This window comes from Petaurus breviceps, unplaced genomic scaffold (genome assembly GCF_028583685.1).
Source record: "Petaurus breviceps papuanus isolate PSGF00001 unplaced genomic scaffold, PetGlider_PUasm1.0 355, whole genome shotgun sequence".
Lineage (NCBI taxonomy): Eukaryota > Metazoa > Chordata > Mammalia > Diprotodontia > Petauridae > Petaurus > Petaurus breviceps.
Genome location: NW_027186289.1, coordinates 2392777 through 2411177, shown reverse-complemented (window position 1 = coordinate 2411177; position 18401 = coordinate 2392777). Strand labels below are relative to the sequence as shown.

At 45.2% G+C, this 18401-nt stretch overlaps 2 protein-coding genes and 1 long non-coding RNA gene across 3 annotated transcripts in view; 2 read left to right on the top strand and 1 right to left on the bottom strand.

Annotated features, from left to right (window-relative positions):
- Positions 1-18401, top strand: part of LOC138168156 (zinc finger protein ZFP2-like) — a 283080-nt gene that overhangs the window by 225574 nt on the left and 39105 nt on the right. The window lies entirely within an intron of this gene.
- Positions 1211-7276, top strand: LOC138168191 (uncharacterized). The gene is made up of 2 exons (XR_011170056.1): positions 1211-1381; positions 5165-7276. It is a non-coding gene; the product is annotated as an uncharacterized lncRNA (long non-coding RNA).
- Positions 17045-18349, bottom strand: LOC138168201 (zinc finger protein 135-like). The gene has a single exon (XM_069097236.1). The coding sequence runs from the start codon at positions 18347-18349 to the stop codon at positions 17120-17122; it is 1230 nt and encodes a 409-aa protein (XP_068953337.1). The 3' UTR covers positions 17045-17119.

Here is an 18401-nt window from a genome sequence, read left to right as displayed (position 1 = left end):
GGGATGGACTGCACTCACCTGGGAGGAGGGTCTCTTGGTGCCAGGAGCCATTCCCTCTGGCTCTAGACTCTGTCCTAGGAAAATGCTTTTGGCTCTGCAAGTGGACCTGGGGAGGGAGAAGAATCTGAGAGTGGGAAAGACATTCTTTGTATCTTCTCTCCCTGGGGTAGAAGCAGACTTGCCAAGAATAAGGGTGAGCTCACAGAATGGTTATAAAGGCCATGCCCTCAGAGGAGTGACTCTACCTCAGAAGGAGGGCAGCAGGGAGGGTCAGGCTTGGACCTGAGCTTGGTCTGACTAGGAAGAGGACTTGCCACCCTCCAGAAAGTCTTCTCTTTTCATGCCCCTCCTCCATCCTCCTGCAAAGACCCAGGAGGCAGAAGGGGCTTGGGATCCCAGATGGGGTGAAACCAGGCAGAGTCTCAATGACCCCAGACCCAGAGCTCTCCCTCCACCTGACACTATGAGTGAGATATTTAAGTCAGGTCACTGTGACCCAATGGTAAAATGGGACAGCACTCTAGGACCTTTAGGATGTGACAGAGAGCCTGGACAAACAGCAGGTACAACCCCCAGAGCCAGGCCTTGGAGGGGGGCCTGCACCTGGCAAGCCTGGAGGAGACTGACCAAGAGGTCAGAGGGGGAAGATGAGGCCCAAAGGAAAGGGCAGCCAGCAGAAGTGGGTGTGGGGAAAGCCCCTATATTTGCACAGCTGGCTCCCAGAAGGCACAGAGAACTCAGCTCAAAAGGAAGAGAAAGATCTCAAATACTAGGGCTTCTGCATAAGTAAGCCTACTCTGGGTGGGCCCTCTCACACCCAGGAATCCTGCCCTCAATATGAAGGAATGACCTCTCCCTTCCCAGGCTTCTAACCTTCTGCCCAGTGAGCTAATTCCACCAGGGCCACCACCCAACAAGCTGGCCTTCTCTGAGCTCCCCTCTCCCATTACCCTCCCGCCTCTCTCCCTCCCTCCCTTAGCCTGCTCTGAGACTCCAAACCTCCGCAGCAGAATCTCCTGGTCTCCTGGCTCTCCCCCTGCTACACTCTTCTTCTTCCCCACAAGGATATGCCCAGCCCACAGCCCTCCTGGTTCTCCCAGCCAGGCCCCTCCCCGGATCTCCCCCACCCCCAGGTTCCCCTTTCTTCTCTGCAGCCACCCTCCAGACCTGTCCACCCCTACTGAGCCATCCTCCAAACTGAAGACATTTACCCCCTTAGCTCACCTCCATTCTTGACCTTCCACACCACAGTCCTAACAATGAGATGATTCCCCCTCTAGATTTTATTTCCTTAGACTTGTTCTCTCACTGGAAGACAGCTGGATCCTGCTGAGGAGCTGAGGCCAGGACAGGGAACCACTTCTCCAGCCGGGGCTGGAAGGTATGTAAGCCTCTCTTTGTCCCTAACACCTTGGAAGCGCAGGGAGGTTTGTTGGGGCCTCCCCTCTCAGATCCCATTAGGTCAGACAGCTAAGAGGCTGTTTCGTGCTCAGCCTGACCTCAGGTTTTTGGTCCTATTTGGTTATTTTGGAGAACATGGACATGTGTGCAGTTTCTGAAGAATGGAAGATAAGGACAGACGCCCCATCTGGCAGTGTAAGCCAGATTCTTTCATTTCTCTTGGCGCCAGGGAACTGGGAAAATTCCAAGTACTCTTTTGTGGTGGGTTTTTTTTTTTGTTTGTTTTTCGAGGCTTACTCTCAAACCTTCCTTTATGGAGGAAGGGACTTCCAGGCCCTATGCCGGTAGCTCCCTAAAGTGCACCTTTGGGTTGTCTTTTACAACATTGGAAAAAATGTAGTTTCTCTGGAGACCTGAGAAAGGAAAAGTTGGGGGTTTTTTGCAACGCTGTTTGGCCTAGGTATGACTTAGAAGACCATGAATCATGGCCTGTTTTGGGGACGCTAAAAGAGAATACTCTCTTGCAGTTAGAATCATACTGTCGCAGGGAAGGCAGATGGATAGAAATTGCCTACTTAATGGCTTTCGTTGAACTTTCTCAGAACAAGGTTCTCAGGAAAGACTGTGAGATGCTTGAAGCTAGAGCCCCTCCACAGAGGGGCAACAGGGACCAATTAAATGAGCCCTTTCCCATGGCTTCAGCCCCAGCCCCTCCCCCTCAGCAACTCCTGCTCAGGTGACTGAGGCAGCTTCCCCAGCCCCTTCTGCTGCAGCCCAACCCCTTCACCTCTAACCCAACAGCCCTCATTTCCTGTCTCCTACACCATCCATATCTCCTACCCTGCATCTCCCAGCATGGCCCCTTCCCCCTCAGGGACTCCGCTCAGGTCCCAGACACTGGTCAGGCTGAAGTGCCTCCCTCTGTGGCCCCTCCCCATGAGGCAACACTCATTCAGGCCCCAGGCCCTACCCCCAGGTAGTCATAGAGGTATCTCCTCTTCTGACTCTCTCCCCTCCTGACTTTCCCCCTTGCCAGCCAGATCCCCCATCTTGCAGTCTGATCCAGTTCAGCCAGCACCCTCAGCCACTCTCTCCTAGGAAGAGTCTCCCTTCCCAAGCCCCTGTCCCCATAGAACCTTCAGGACTTTTTCCCTTAAGGGAAGCAGCTCTCTCATCAGGTGGGACAACTAGAGTGGATGTCCCATTCTCCATTTCGGGTCTCAATCACATTAAAGAAAAGTTGGGTAAATTCTCTGAAAACCCAACAAAGTTGCTGACGGCTTTCGGGACTTATCCCTGCGATCTGAGCTTTCTGGGGGTGATTTGCACATTCTCTTCTCTACCTGTTGTTCCACTGAGAAGAGGAGATAAATCGAGGTCTCAGATCAAAATGACAAAAAAAGTGAAGAGAATTTTATCTTCATGAAAGAGAATTGCTCTAAAATGACTGAACTTCTAAAAAAGGGAATCATATCATTCTCCTGGAAATGCAAGAAAATTCAACAGAAGAGCATCGAATGCCAAGTGCTCTCCAGGCTGGATAAATAGACGAGGCGTCCCAAGTAACAAAGGCTTTACAGACGTTCCCGCTCTCCTGTGTGACATCCATCCGCCTGCCTCTTGACTCCACATTGTCCATGTTCTCCAGTTCTAGGGGCATGCTGCAATGATTTCTTTTTCGATAAGTGTCATTGTCTCTCTTTTACATTAGCTCAACCTTCAATGCCAGCTCATAGATTACATTTTTACTGAACAAAGGTCCCTCCTTACCTCTCAAAGTTACTTTTATTTCTCTATAATAAATGATACAATAAATGAATATAGTCCTTCAACAACTGCAAGCACTGATAAAGCAATGGCAGCAGGTGCCTTTGCCCAGGACACATCACAGCCAGTGTCCTCTGAAGCCCTCAGGATGAGAACAGAAAACTCTTTTTCACTTGGCTGGAAACAGTCTCATTCCCCTTAGCTGAGGCCAGCTTGTGAGTAATCTGTCTTTAAAATCCCTTTCTTACTGTCATCTAGTTAAGACTTTATTTCTGACTCCGATTCCTTTTTCTTTGTTCTTTCCTCAGTATAATTGTTCCATTCTCTCTCCCCCCCCACTCCCTCAGAATACACACTTCCTCCCAGCTTCTCACAATGTCTTTCATCGAATTTTCTTAATGTTACTTAAGACACTTCTGGTGGGGGTGGGAGAGGAATTTGACACCATTTCTCCTTTTTGGAGGGGGGAAGGCAAGGTAATTTGGGTTAAGTAACTTGCCCAAGGTCAGACAATAACTGTAAAGTGTCTGAGACAGGATTTGAACTCAGGTCCTCCTGACTCCAGGGCCAGGGCTCTATTCACCTAACTACCCCCTGGTCATCACTTTTTTTCCCACAGATTCTTAGACCTCACTGACAGCACATTCCTTCTCCCTAATTCTACGGGGAGAAACATTTTCTAGTAAAATATTTTTCCAGCTTTTATTACTCCTCAGTCTCAGGAACTGCATGGTCATCTGTGTGCACCTATCCTCCTTCCACTTTGGCCTTGGCTTACAGTCTTTTCAAGTTAAATAATTTACCATCAGTCAAGTAGCTGGAGATAAACGTCTGCCTTTATTCTCAGAGGAAGGAGGTGAAGTTAAAAAAAAAATCACTCCTTCAGAGAGAAATTTCAGAGGGTCACAAGCCCCAAAAGGGTACTTGGAAGAACTTCAAAAATCAAATGAGGGACTGAGGAGAAAATTAAGAGAAACAATTAAGAGCAGTCCAGGAAATCAAGAAAATTAGGAAAATAAGCTCATTAAAAAACACATCTAATAACTTCTTAAAAATTAGAACTGGTGGGGCCGCTAGTTGGCACACTGAATAGAGCACCAGCCCTGGAGTCAGGAGAACCCGAGTTCAAATTTGGCCTCAGACACTTGACAGTGTGACCTTGGGCAAGTGACTTAACTCCAATTGCCTTGCCTTCTCCCCTCTAAAACAAAACAAAAACTCGGAATTGGGCAAGAGGAAGCTTTGTAAGACATCCAGAAATACTGAAAATCCAAAGAATGAAGAAGTAGAAGAGAATGTGAAACATCTCATTAGAAAAACAAATGACGTGGAGACTAGATCAAGGAGACACAACATACATAAGAGTGGCTACAGTACCTGAAAGCTATGATTAGACTCTAGATACAATATTTCGAGACATTAAGAAGGAAAATTGCCTGAAGTTCTATTACAAGAGGTAAAGTATAAATTTAAAAAAAATTCACCATTCACTCCCTGAAAGTCGTCCCAAGATGAAAACTTGCACTAACATTTTAGGCAGGTTTTAAAGCTCCCAAATTAGAGAAAATACTAGAAGCAGCAAGGAAATAGCAGTGTGAATACTGTGTAGTGATAATCATGAAATATCATATTTTGGCCAAAGTCTGAATTAATCAAACAAACTGCTTTCCCTTGCCTTCTGTGTCAGCAAGACACAAAAACCAGATTGGGCTGGAGACAGGATTCCCCCTTATATTGGTAGAAAAACATATCCTGAGACCATAAAATGTAAATAGTTTTCAGTTTGCATTTGACTTTTCTCACATGTACATGGTAACAAATGGAAGTCATCAAGTTTTGGGACGGTCATCCTGAATTGGGGCGGTTCTAAAATGTATAAAAACTCTGATTCATCTGTTTAGTCAGGACTCTAGTCCTGCACTTTGTGCAAGTGTCCCTACTTAAGGGAAGAAAATGAGATAACTGTATATCACCATTTGCTTTCTCCTTTAACCAGCCCTTTTAGATGGCCACAGTTTATGATGCCGTGACTCGGATTGGAACTGCTGAGTAGCTGAACAGCACCTTACTTCATCAAAGTGAATGGTTCGGGAACTTCGGGATTCATTCTTCCTGGAATCTTAACCTTGATGAAGTTGGTATACACTTCTATTCCCAGCTTCCAAAGGACCCCCACTGATTTGGTTGAAGTCTGAAATTCCCTTAAGCTAACTCTAGGACTTGGGATATCTCTGTAATTAACTAGAACCCCTCTGTAGGTAAATTTAGCTCTAGGACCTGGGATCTCTCTGTTTTAACTAGATCCCCTCTGGAGAGCTGCCGCTGCCTCCAGCTGGAGGCTCTGGTCTGGGGAAGGGGAGCTGCCGCTTTCCCTTGCCCACTATGGCTCTCTCTCCCTTCCTCCCCTTAAAGTCTCTAATCTCAGGATGGGAAGCTGCGCTGGGCAGTTTCCTTTACCTGCTCTGATTTTCCTCCTTCCTACCCCCACCCCATTCCTCACCTTCTCCCTCCCTCCCTTCCACTGGAGGTTCTGAGGTAAGCAACCCTCTTCTACCTCCCCTGTTGATCAACAACCTCCAACCTTCCCTATCACAGAATAACAAACTCACTAAGACAGAATGGCGGTCTAAATACCTTCAATTTACAGCTGACAGCCCCCCAGCTTGCCCAGACCCTGGCAACTCAGGCTGAGGAGGACTTAGAAGCAATAAAGGTAGCCTTACACTAAGATCAGTTTCGGCATCTGACAGCTCCCACTTCAAGCCCACAACCCACTCCTGACATGACTAAGGGCGATAAGCCTGGTATTTTCCACTACTGCAAGAAACAATGACATTGGAAGGCAGAATGTAAGACACAGCTTAGGGTTCTAGAATATCACGATGGGGGAAACCTAAGGGCACAAGACTACCCCCAACGATTGTAGAGGTGTTCCAAGCAAAAAGCTGCAGGATTTAACCCCCTACCACTCCTACCTTGCCAGATCTTGAATCCTTCAATGATAATAATCAATTCAGCCTCTTCTTTTTGTCCTTAAACGTGGACTTTGTATTTGTACTGTCAGTTTGTCTGTCAATGCCTGTGTCTCTGGGTCTGTATCCAGTGTGCTATGAATGAGTCCGTTATCTTGTAAGTCTGAACTATATGCAGTCAAAGATTTCTAAAGGCCGCAGTCAGTGAAACAAACAAATCTGTGACACATTTTTCCTTGTAGTTTCTGGTTTGGCCAACCTAAAATTACAATGAAAAGTTAGGTATAACTAAAAACACTCAGGAGATTCTGAGAATTGAGTGTTAAGGAGTTGGAAATTGATTGTATGGGGATTACTGGCGAAACTGTAGTATTAAAACACCCACCCACTCAGCATTCCCCACTCCCTCCCCTCAACATTTTATGTAACCCCTAACCTCTTCATTTCCCCCTCCAAAAAAGAAAATTCGAAAAACATCTTCATAGATGCTGAAGGTTTGGAGAGTAAGCATTTAAGACTGCAAAGGAGAACTTCTGGGACTTTGGGTAATCCCATGAACTCACTGCCTTCTGAAATATCTTTATGAGTTTTAGAGTACCACTCCATAGAATTTAAGGAAAACTAAGAATGATATCTTGAAAGTTTCAGAGATTAAAACACAACAGAGATTTAAAAAAAAAAATTTCCCTGAAGATTGACAGCCCTACTGTCTTACTGAAGTTAAGGAAGGCTGGTAGTTTAAAGGTAATACCAGAGTAAAGAAGAAAAAAGTTTGTGGTTTGCATTTTATAGCTGCCTCAAATTAACCCTTCTTTAATCATGAAAAAAGGAAGTAATTTTTTTGAGATATCCCTTCCAACCTCTAGGCCAGAGGAGTAACCTCCTGAGCCCCTCATCCTAACTCACAGATTCCTCTCTGACTCCCATCTCAGCTCAGGTTCCCAAAAGAAGGGGGACTGAAAAAATGCAGAGAAACATGAGTTACATTCTGGTTTGAAAAATTCATTGGCTTTGTGATCTTAAGCAAGTTATTTCATGAGTTTGCCTCAGTTTCCTGAATTGTAAAGAGGAAAATAATAATGGTAGCCATTTCCCAGGATTGCTGTAAGGATCAGAAAATATAATTGTGAACTGCTTCACATGGTGACTGGCATTTATAAAGTAAGCACTACATAAATTATTACTATTGTTATTTCTTTAATCAGATGTAATTGTTCCTATGTTTTGTTTTAAAGCATAACATTAATAATGATAATAGTTTAGTATAATAAAGACTAAATGTTAGGGAAACATGAAGAATTAATAATATTCAAACCCTAAGTTGGGATTAATGAACTTTTGCTATTTAAGGTAAAAACTTTTGGGAATATAATTTCCTATTGTTTTGAGTTTTGATTACAGGGATGTTGGTCTGGATTGTCACAAAGCCAATAGTAGAACATGGCCTGTGCTGCAGTCTGATAACATGGTGGATGTCTGTCCCTGGAAAAAGTTGAGGGGATGACCTCAGCATGACCCACAGAAGGAGCCTCTTGACTCAGTTTCCCCATTGAGCTATTTCCTTTCTGAACAGGAAATTTTCCCATCTGGCTAATCCCAGCTTTTGACACCCTGTGACAAGATCACTGGCAGTCAGACAACTCATGCCTAGAAGCAAACAACAAAGGAAGCTTACCCCTGTTATGATATTTATTAGGTCAGTCTGTGCCCTTCAGGGGATGATTCCTGACATTATTATAATGATATTCCTCCTTTAATTCCTCCATTCACAGCAAATTTCTGCAGTCATGGTAGGTGAGAAAAAGAAATTTTGTACAATACTACATCTATTAATATGCTGATACTGGAACATCTCTGAGTTACTATAATAGTTTGCAAGTATGAAAAATATTACATTTTCAATCTGAATTTGTGGTCAAGATATAACACAGGAGTGATCTCCTCCAAAAGGAGGGAATTAAACAAAGTAATAAGACAAAAATGCAACGTAAAACTTTTCTAATTAAATGGTATAAGATATTTTGAGAAAGCAAGAGGATTACATTGTTTTCTGCAATAATTATGCATATGTGACTGGCTTCTAAGGGTATCTAAGCCTTAGTGTAGGCTTTGAGTATGTTTTAGTAAGGAGGTCTCAAAACTGAATTGAGGATTTTACATCCAAAATTGCACTGATAACAGTAAAGAAAGTGAAATTTCCCCCATTTTGAAGTATTGGCCTAAATGATTCTGACAGAAGAATTCATCTTACAATTGGATCCTCATGAATGTTTTTTAGAATTTTACAGCAGGTACAGGACTTAGGTAAGTGTAAACAGTAAATAGCATATAAAAAACTTAAATTCTCTGAAGTTTAAAAATTAAAGAACCAAATGTTATATAGAGTGTATTAAAAAGGGCAAATTTTGGCAGAATTACCTCGGGGTCTCTACAAGTGATTTGGAACCAGAGAAGCAGAGGCCCCTTCACTCGCCCAGAGAATGAGGCCTGAGCATGTCCAGAGGGAGACATGCGGGAACCCCGTGCCTCCCCCAGCTCTCTAGGACTCAGAAGGCGCTGATGACACGGACTTGGGGAGGAGGTTATTAAGAGGAGAGAAGACTGTGTAGGTTACTGCTGATGATCATGGCTGTATCCCTTGGTCACCTTGGTGACATGTCAGCTGTGAGCCCTCTAAGCAGCCTGACTTGTAACTTAACTTACACACTTGTGATCATCAGCAGGTAAAAAACCTTACAGGGGGAGGCTCATGCATTAAGTGGGAGGGGGATGGAAGGTGAGGAGAGGAGAGGAGGGCAGCGAGTGGCGGGACCTGAGCGAAGCGCCCTGACTCTGTCTTGGGACTGACTGGGTCTGTGATCCAGTGATCTCGGTGATGCTCGTGCAGGAGGGGCACAACATTCCCTCCATCCAGAAGCATCCTGGACCATCCCACGCTTCCTACAGAGACAGACCTCCCATTGCGTCCCAGGGCAGAGCGAAGGCTGCTTTCTGATCTGAATTTCTCTTGGGCTCACCTTGCTGCTCTCGGACCTAGCAAATTGTCAAGGAACTGGCTGGCGACCCATTTTCCTAAATTATTTGATTTAAAATGCTATCTCTGTTTTTAAAATCTGTAAAAACAAATCGAAATTGAAGTCTCGCAGGTAACAGCCAGCATGAGGTCTTTGCCGGAACCCCGACAGTGAATCTCTGTGCTTTCTGACTGTACCCTCCGCGTCCCTGCAGTAAGCACAGCGTGTGAGCAGGACGGATGCCCGCAGAGGTGGGCGCGCTCCTCACACAAGCTTCCTCGGAGGCTCTTCGGGACGTACTGGGAGGCTCGGGCCTTTCCAGGCCACCCTGCCGCATCCCCAGGGGAGACGAGTCTTTGGACTGTCCTGAATGTGGAGGGGGGCCCCCGCCCCCGCCCCGGCTAAACGCGAGGCCCTGGGACCCCCCCCGTCACGCCCGGCCCTGCCCCCCGGAGCGCAAGAGCGCCTGCCGGGAGGGCTCCGGGGGGCCGGGGGAGGGGGGAGAGGGAGCAGCGCGTCCCTGCTCTCCCGCCGTGTGCTCCGGGTGTGCGCGGCCCTGAGTTCCAGTCCCGAAAGCCGAGCTCCCCGGGAGGAGCCGGGCCACACCCCGGGCGCCCGTGGCCAAGCCTTCTCGGGAGAGAAGCACCAGCGGCTGCTGCTCCGGGGGCACAGACTCCCTGCGGGGGGCGGAGCCGAACCTCTTCTCTCCCCACCCCCGCGCTGGCGGTAGAGGCGGGGCCTGGGCGGGCCGCCAATCTCCTCCTCTTCCCTAGCCTCCCCTCACTGAGACAGGAAGTCCCGCCCCTTGGGAGGGAAGGACTGCGGAGCAAGGCCTTCTGGGAAACAGAGTCCGACCCTGCAGCCCCAGGAGCCCTGGAGGGGACGGAGCTGGCAGGCGCAAGGCCTCTTGGGAAGTGTAGGCCTAGGGCCCTTCTGGGGAGGCTTCTTGTGGGAGTATCGGGCTCTGAGGAATCCGCCCGCCTCCTGGTGGGGCCCAGGCTGGACTGGGGGAGCCTTCAGACGCATGCTGGGGCCTGAGTGGATCCTCAGCCGGCCACCAGCTCTGTCCCCGGCTCCTTAGATTCCCGCGGGGTGTGCCTCCGCTGGGGGTCGGTCTCTGGCCTCCTGGTCCGTCACCCTCTCATCCGGCTGTTAAAAGTAGGAACTTAAAGTACCCGCCCCTCCCCCTCGTCCCTTTACCCCAAAGTTGGGTCCCCTTTGTTTTGGGGGGGAGGTGGGTGCAGGCTCCGGGACCCCCTGATCTCTCCCGGAGGCCCCGAGCCTTTCCTTGCGCTCGGCCCAGACCGGCCCCCCCCGCCCGCCCCCCCCCCCCCCCCAAGCAGCCTCCCCCCGCATCTCCGAGCGCAGGGTGATGACGTCACCGACTCCTCCCCTGGCCCCCCCCAGAGCCCCGGCGCTGCCTGCTATAGGCCGGGAGGAGAAGGACCTGGCGCCCGAGTCAGTGTCAGCGACCCCGAGGCCCCGAAGACTCTCCCCCAGTCAAAGGAATCGGATTAGGCAGAGAGGAGACCAAGCTGTCACTCTGCGGATGGCATGATGCCATGCTTAGAGAATGAAGTCAGAAACTCCGGGAGACGATAAATAAATAAACCCACACGAACCCTCGGCTTTCCTGGATATGTCTAATGAAATTCAACAGCAAGAGGTAGGAAGGGAAATCCCACTTAAAGTGGCTGTAGACGTTATAAAATATTTGGGAATCTACCTGGCAAAGCAAACCCAGGACCTGTAGGATCATAACTACAAACACTTTTCACACAAATCAAGTCAGATCTAATTGGAAAAATACCAATTGCTCGTGGCTGGGTCGAGCTAATATAATAAAAACGACAATTTTACCTAAATTATGTATTTAGTGCCATGCCAATCAGGTTACCAAAAAACTACCTTATAGAGCTAGAAAAAATAGTAACAAAATTCATCTGGAAGAACAAACCGTCCAGAATGTCAAGGGAATTAATGAAAAGAAATGCTAGGGAAGGTTGGCCTAGCTATACCAGATTTTAATCTGTACTATAAAGCAGCAGTCCTCAAAACTACTGGGTACTGGCTGAGGGATAGAGTAGTGGATCAATGGAATAGATTGGGTACATGAGATTCAGCAGTCAATGACTATAATAATCTACTGTTTGATAAACCCAAACACCCCAGCTTTTGGGATGAGAACTCATTTTTGACAAAAACTGCTGGGGAAACTGGAATATAGTATGGCAGAAACTGGGCATAGACCATTATCTAACACCATATATCAAAATCAAGTCTAAATGGGTGCATGATCTAGGTATAAAGGCTGATACTGTAAGCAATCTGGGAAAGCAAGGAATATTTTCCTGTCAGATTTGAGGAGAAGGGAAGACTTTATGACCAAACAAGAATTAGAGGGTATTATAAAATGCAATATGGATAATTTTGATTACATTAAATTGAAAAGGTTCTGTACAAACAAAGCCAATGTAAACAGGATTAAGAGGGAAGTGGAAAATTAGGAAAGAATTTTTACAACCTATGTCACTGATAAAGGGCTCATTTCTAAAATTTATAGAGAATTGAGTCAAATTTGTAAGAATACAAATCATTGCCCAATCGATAAATGGTCAAAGAAAAGGAACAGGCAGTTTACAGGGGAAGAAATTAAAGATATTTATATGCATATAAAAAAATGCTCTAAATCACTACTGATTAGAGAAATGCAAATCAAAACAACTCTGAGGTACCACATCTCACTGGCCAGATTGGCTAAGATGACAAAACAAGAAAATGACAAATGCTGGAGAGGATGTGGACAAATTGGAACACTAATGCATTGCTGGTGGAGTTGTGAACTGATGCAACCATTCTTGAGACCAATCAGGAATTATGCCCATAGGGCTATAAATAATTTCATACCCTTTGACCCAGCAATACCATTTCTAGGGTTGTATCCCAAAGAGATCATAGAAGTGTGAAAAAGACCCATATGTACAAAAATATATATAGCATCTCTTTTTGTGGTGTCAAAGAACTGGAAATTAAGGGGGTGCCCATCAATTGGGAATGGCTGAACAAGTTGTGGTATATGCATGTTATGGAATACTATTGTGCTATAAGAAACGAGGAGCAGATGGACTTCATATTTACCTGAAGAGGCTTATACGAACTGATGCTGAGTGAGAAGAGCAGAACCAGGAGAAATTTGTATACAATTACAGACACAACTCATGTGTGATAAACAACTTTGATAGACTGGACTCTTCTCAGCAATGCAGTGATATAAGTCAAACCCAAAAGACTCATGATGGAGAGAGATGTTTATATCCAGAGAAAGAACTGAGATTGAACCCGGATTGAAGCAAACTACCTACCCTTTTTCGTTTTCTTGTTTGGTTTTCTTTCCTCTTTCCCGTTCTTCATTCCATCTGTTACAATCCTTCTTTATAACCTGACTAATGCCTAATGTGAAAGTATTTGCAGATACTATACTTGATTGTATGCCACCATGGGAGGGTGAGAGGGAAGGGAGAGAAAATTTGAAACTGAAGGAATTGTGGTAATGAATCTTATAAACCAAAAGTAAACAAATTAATAAAGACCAAAAAAAAAAAAGAGAGAGATACAAAAAGTCTCCCCAGATGGCCAGCTTGGAATACACTTTGTTTTTCTTTGGCTGAGAAGTCTGGAGGCGCATGCATTGGGCAGGACCAGGCTGCACCCCACCCTGACCTCCCCATTTTCATGGTTCCCCTCCCACCCGAATTGTATTAGGAAGTTTCTGAAGGTAACCAGCAGGACAATGCACCAGGCACTGAGGTCCTTTCTCAAACTAAACTGCCAGGCATTCAGACTGTTTCAGAGAGTGCAGCTCTGAGGGGCTGGCCATGCTGTTCAAATGCAAAACTTAGACCTGACAAAAAGACTGTTTTATAGAGAACTCACACAGGGTAACCTTTCACATGGTGGTCAGAAGCAGTGACACAAGGACACTCTCAAGGTCTCTCCCAAAAACTTTGGAATTGATTGTGACAGGAGAGACACTGGTCCAGGACAACTCAACCTGGTGTGCCCACATCAGAGAAGGTGCTTTACTCTGTTGAAGCAGCTGAAAGGAAAGACAGGATGTGCAAATATAGAGTATGACCAAATGTTCAAAGGGATTCTTTGTGCCTGACTTGTGGTAGAGAAATCCAAGCAGGTATTGCTCTGATCAGTCCCAATGGGACACACTGAAACTTGGCTTTAGAGAAGTGGTGTCATCTGGGTCCTCTCAGAAACACAACAACCACTTACTGTGCACTTGTTGCATTAGTGTCTGACTCTTCTGGATCCCATTTGAGGTTTTCTCAAGTGGCTGTAATGGTAACAGTAATTTGAAGATCTTCCCTTCCCCTTGAAAGGCCTAAGGGAATTTGAACATCTTTCCTGTCCCTTAATAGGCAAATGTAATCACAAGGAGCCTGTGATGGCAGGAGTTTGCTGAACAGGTAGAATAGAACCCAGATGAAGCTGGGAGTCAGAGCAGTTAGGGCTGAGGGCCAGAGAAGGCTCAGGCAAGGACACAGCTAGTATTGAGTGTTTGTGGGAAGGCTTTGGGATTGTGTTGCTTCCAGCATTGATAAGGTATATTAACTTTTTATTGCTATGGATTCAGTTTTCTGGTCTTGGGATTTGGCTTTCTGGTATCTGGGTAAGTGTTTTGCTTCTGTATTCTTTATGGAGGCTCTGTTGTATTTTGCAATTCAGAATGCCAGCATATTCATACTTGCTGTTGATGCTATGAATATCCCATTGGCACTACAGGGGTTGAGGTTAGATGTTAACTCATGAAAATGAGTCTTCCTGATTCCAAGCCTACTTCTCTACTCCTGGGCCACCTTGCTGTCACCCCCGTCATTAACCCTTCACAACTTGGTTTTCATCTTTCCTTCCCTTTAAGTGTTCTCTCTAAGTTTAACATTGATTCTTTAATAGCCAAATCTGATGGTCTTTTCTCAGTCCTCATCCTAACCTACCCTTCTTCCTCATTCAACAATCATTTTCTACAAGAAGCCATTCTTGGTCCATTTTTCTTTCTGATTTTTTCTGAGCCTACTATGTGCCAGGCACAAGCACTTTATAAACATTATCTCAGCTAACCCTCACACTAATTCTGTTCTGTACATCCTACTGCCACCATTTTACAATAGAGAAAACTCAGACCAAATCTCTAGGAAGTTTCTAACGTCAGATAGTGTAGCACTAATGCAATATTTACAGTTCCCAAGAACACAATAAAGACCGTGACTATAAGTATGGCATGATGTTTGATCACAAAATATGCCAGACTCTCCAGATAGAGGATGAAACTGAAGCATCTGTTTAGACACCAGAAAACCAAATGTCCCAAAACCAGTAAGCCTATTCCATCATAGGACCAAAGATATTCAGAAGCCCTACTAAAGCTGAGAGCCACAGCATCCTTCAGTTGGATTCCACTGAACCACAAACCAATACAAGATCAATATTTACTCACAAAACTCTACATCTCCTTAATGAGCTCCTGTGTCTCCAACTGTCGGGCTAGATCTCTACCAGCTTCTTGTGGTCTCTGCTTCTCCTCAGCAATCTCCTCCTGTGGGAAGCCAAGCCCACCCAAGGAGTCCTGTCCTTCTGTGGCAGTGTCCAAGATAGTGGTAGAGAGGAACCCTGTCAGCCAGCATCAGAGCTGAGGACAAGTTAGATGAAAAGATAGATAAAATGGTTACTTACCCAATCATAAAGAGACGGGGCTCAGGTATGGCAGAAATCTGATTCAACTTTATTCAGTTGTATTCAAGGAAAGGGTCCCATTCTGAACCAAGATTGGGGTCTCTTGAGACTGATTGTCTAAACATGTAACCACCATGTGATATTCCAGGTAGAAGTTTGTAATTTTCTTAAATCACTTCCTTACTGTCTTCAGGAAGCTTCTTTCCAAGCATGGTAAGATGTGATGACCTTGCTCAAATCTACCTCCTGAGTCTCAAAAGGCCTGCCCAGATAAGGAGAATTTAGTTTCCTTGCTCCATTTCGAACTACTTTTTTCAAAGTAACAATAGATTAATTTGTTAATTAACAAATTAACAAAAATAGATTAGATTCATAATAATATAAATACCTTGTACATTAAATAAAATCAATTCAGCTGAAAGCATTTCAGAATTTTCTTACCTAGAAAATCACTTTATCCATTTATTGCTTTGAAACTCTAGACTGACTGCATTCAGATACCAGGATAGTCAACTGTGGTCTAATGATGTTCTCAATTCTTATCTTTATAACATTTTTGATAACTCTTTTCATATTTGATATCTTATTTATAACTTTTTCTTTAAGGTCTAATACAGCTTTACAGAGTTAAACATCACCAGCATCCTAAGACAAGAACACACGTGACACTGAATGAGACCATATTATAATTTGGTTTAGGACAAAAGCAGTTCCATTTGCAACCACAATGTCAAAGTATAGAGCCCACTACTTTGGGTCAGTCTACTGCCAAAATGTTACACTGGCAATCTTTCTACTCAGGAGAGAAAGGGGCAGTTAGGTGGTGCAGTGAATAGAGCACTGGCCCTGGAGTCAGGGGAACCTGAATTCAAATGTGACCTCAGATACTTGACACACTTACTAGCTGTATGATGTTGGGCAAGTGACTTAACCCCAACTGCCTTACTTTCCCCCTCCAGAAGAAACAAAAGAGAAGGATCTGAGCCCCAAATTATAATGAAATAGGGAGAATGAGAGTCAATGGACAGATGAGGGAGGAGGGAGTCTCAAGGGGAACCAGGCTTTTGCCTTTTGGCCCAGGTAGAATCTGAGTGTTGGGTTGGAAGTTGGTGGATTAGGAGAAGGGCAAGGCAGAAGAGGGCTCATTCCCATGGCCATGGAGACCAGGAATGGGGCAGAGAGAAAGGCAGGGGCCTAAGTTTTTGGCCCTGAGTGTTGAAGGGAGGAAGAGGATGATTGTGGGGCCTCAGGTCTGAGGAATAGAGGACCTCTTGGATGCTTCTGGAAAGAAGGTGGCCCATTGAGTTTCATGGGGCCTCTTCTGCTTTGCACATGGCCTACCTTTTTAGGCAAGCTCTGCCTTGAACTCCTTCCCACTGGTTAGAACAACCAACCATTTGAATTGAGATAATTGGCTTTCAGGTACTGTAATGGAAACGCAATTTAATCAAGCCTCTGTTAAAGAAACAAAAGGTATGAACCCCTGTTGCTGATGTAACAGGAAGGGGTTGGCTGAAATAGGAGGCAGCATGATGAGGGGGTGGGGGAGGGTGGTATCTGTGTGTATGTGTGTGTGTGTGTGTGTGTGTGTTGATTAGGAGAAACTAGATGAATTGATTTTGATTGAAGTTCTTTTGGTTCTGGGAATCAGCTGAAATTTCTGCTGTGTCTGAGGGCCAGCCAGAGCTGCTGAAGACCAAGGAAGCATTACTGTGATGCCAGTACTTTGTATGAATCTGTTTGTGGCTTTGTTGAGCCTTGACTTACCAGGAATATAGACTGGGAAGGATTTAAGGTGCACTGGATGCTGTGAGCTTTATGGTAGAACAGGAAGTGTTCAGAGCCCCGGACCAGGACCTGGGAGCTGTCTACCTTTGAACGCAGGTGACAGTTTGGTGAAACCAGGTAGGACCTGGCACCACGGAAGAGAATCCAGGAAGTCTGGGAGACCACCCTGAGTCAAACTGAAAGGAGACGTTACTTGGATACTGTATACTGACTGAGAAGACTGTGATTTACTGTGACCGATGATGAAACTGAAAACATTGCTATGGACTGATTACTGACACATGAAGACAATAACTATATCAGAGACTCACATATGTTGAATCAAGTTCCTAGGGTTTCTGCCCACTGTGATTTCCCTGAATCAAGGTTCTCTGAAGCAAGGTTTGAGGTGAGTCTGAAAGCCTTTCTATATTGATTATATCCTTAAGACTTCTCTCAGCCATGGACTTTCTGATGTCTAGCAAGACTACAATTCCGTGGGAAAGACTTTCCACACTGAGTACATTGATAAGGCTTCTCTCCAGTGTGAATTCTCTGATGTACAGCAAGATTGGAGTTCTTTCTGAAAGTCTTTCCACATTGGTTGCATTCATAAGGTTTCTCTCCAGTGTGGATTCTCTTATGTGTAGCAAGATTGGAGCTATGTGTGAAAGTCTTTCCACATTCATTGCATTCATAAGGTTTCTCTCCAGTGTGGATTCTCTGATGCCTAAGGAGATGGGAGCACACTCTGAAAACTTTTCCACAGTGATTACATCCATAAGGTTTCTCTCCAGTGTGGATTTTCTGATGTGCAACAAGATTAAACCTATGTATGAAAGTTTTTCCACACTGATTACATCCAAAAGGTTTCTCTCTGGTGTGGATTTTTTGATGGGTAACAAGATGGGAGGTCTGTGTGAAAGCCTTTCCACACTGATTACATTCATAAGGTTTCTCTCCAGTGTGGATTCTACAATGTCTATCAAGATTGGAGCTTATTCTGAAAGTCTTTCCACATTGGCTGCATTCATAAGGTTTCTCTCCAGTGTGGATTCTCTGATGGGCACTAAGACTATAGCTTTGTGTGAAAGTCTTTCCACATTGATTACATACATAAGGCTTCACTCCAGTGTGGATTTTCTGATGTACACTAAGAGCATCATTGCGTGTGAAAGCTTTTCCACACTGATTACATTCATAAGGTTTCTCTCCAGTGTGGATTTTCTGATGTGCAGTAAGACTGGATCTCTGTGTGAAAGCTTTTCCGCACTGGTTACATTCAATGGGTTTCTTTCCTGAGTGGATTCTATGATGGTCAATAAGGAGAGATCTGGAGCACACAGCCTTCCCACATTCATTATGTCCATAAAACCTCTCCCCAGCATGAATCTTCTGAGGTCTGGCAAGATCGGAGTTCCAACCAAAGGTCTTCTCACACTGAGGAGATGCATATCTTTTCCTTCCCGGGTGAAATAGAGGCTGGCAAGGAGGAGATGCCTGGTGGGATGAGGTGGCTTCTCCCTCATTATACTCATCAGGCTCCTCTCTAATGGGAATTTGCTGATGACTAAGCAGCTCAGGGTTCTGACTCAAGGCCTTCCCACCTTTATTACCCTCAGAAAGCATTTCTCCAGTCTCACTTTTCTGATGTTTACTGAGGTCTGAACTCGAGCTGAGGGTCATCTGCCATGGATTACGTGGATACATGAGCATCCCAGGAGCCTTCTCCAAGGAC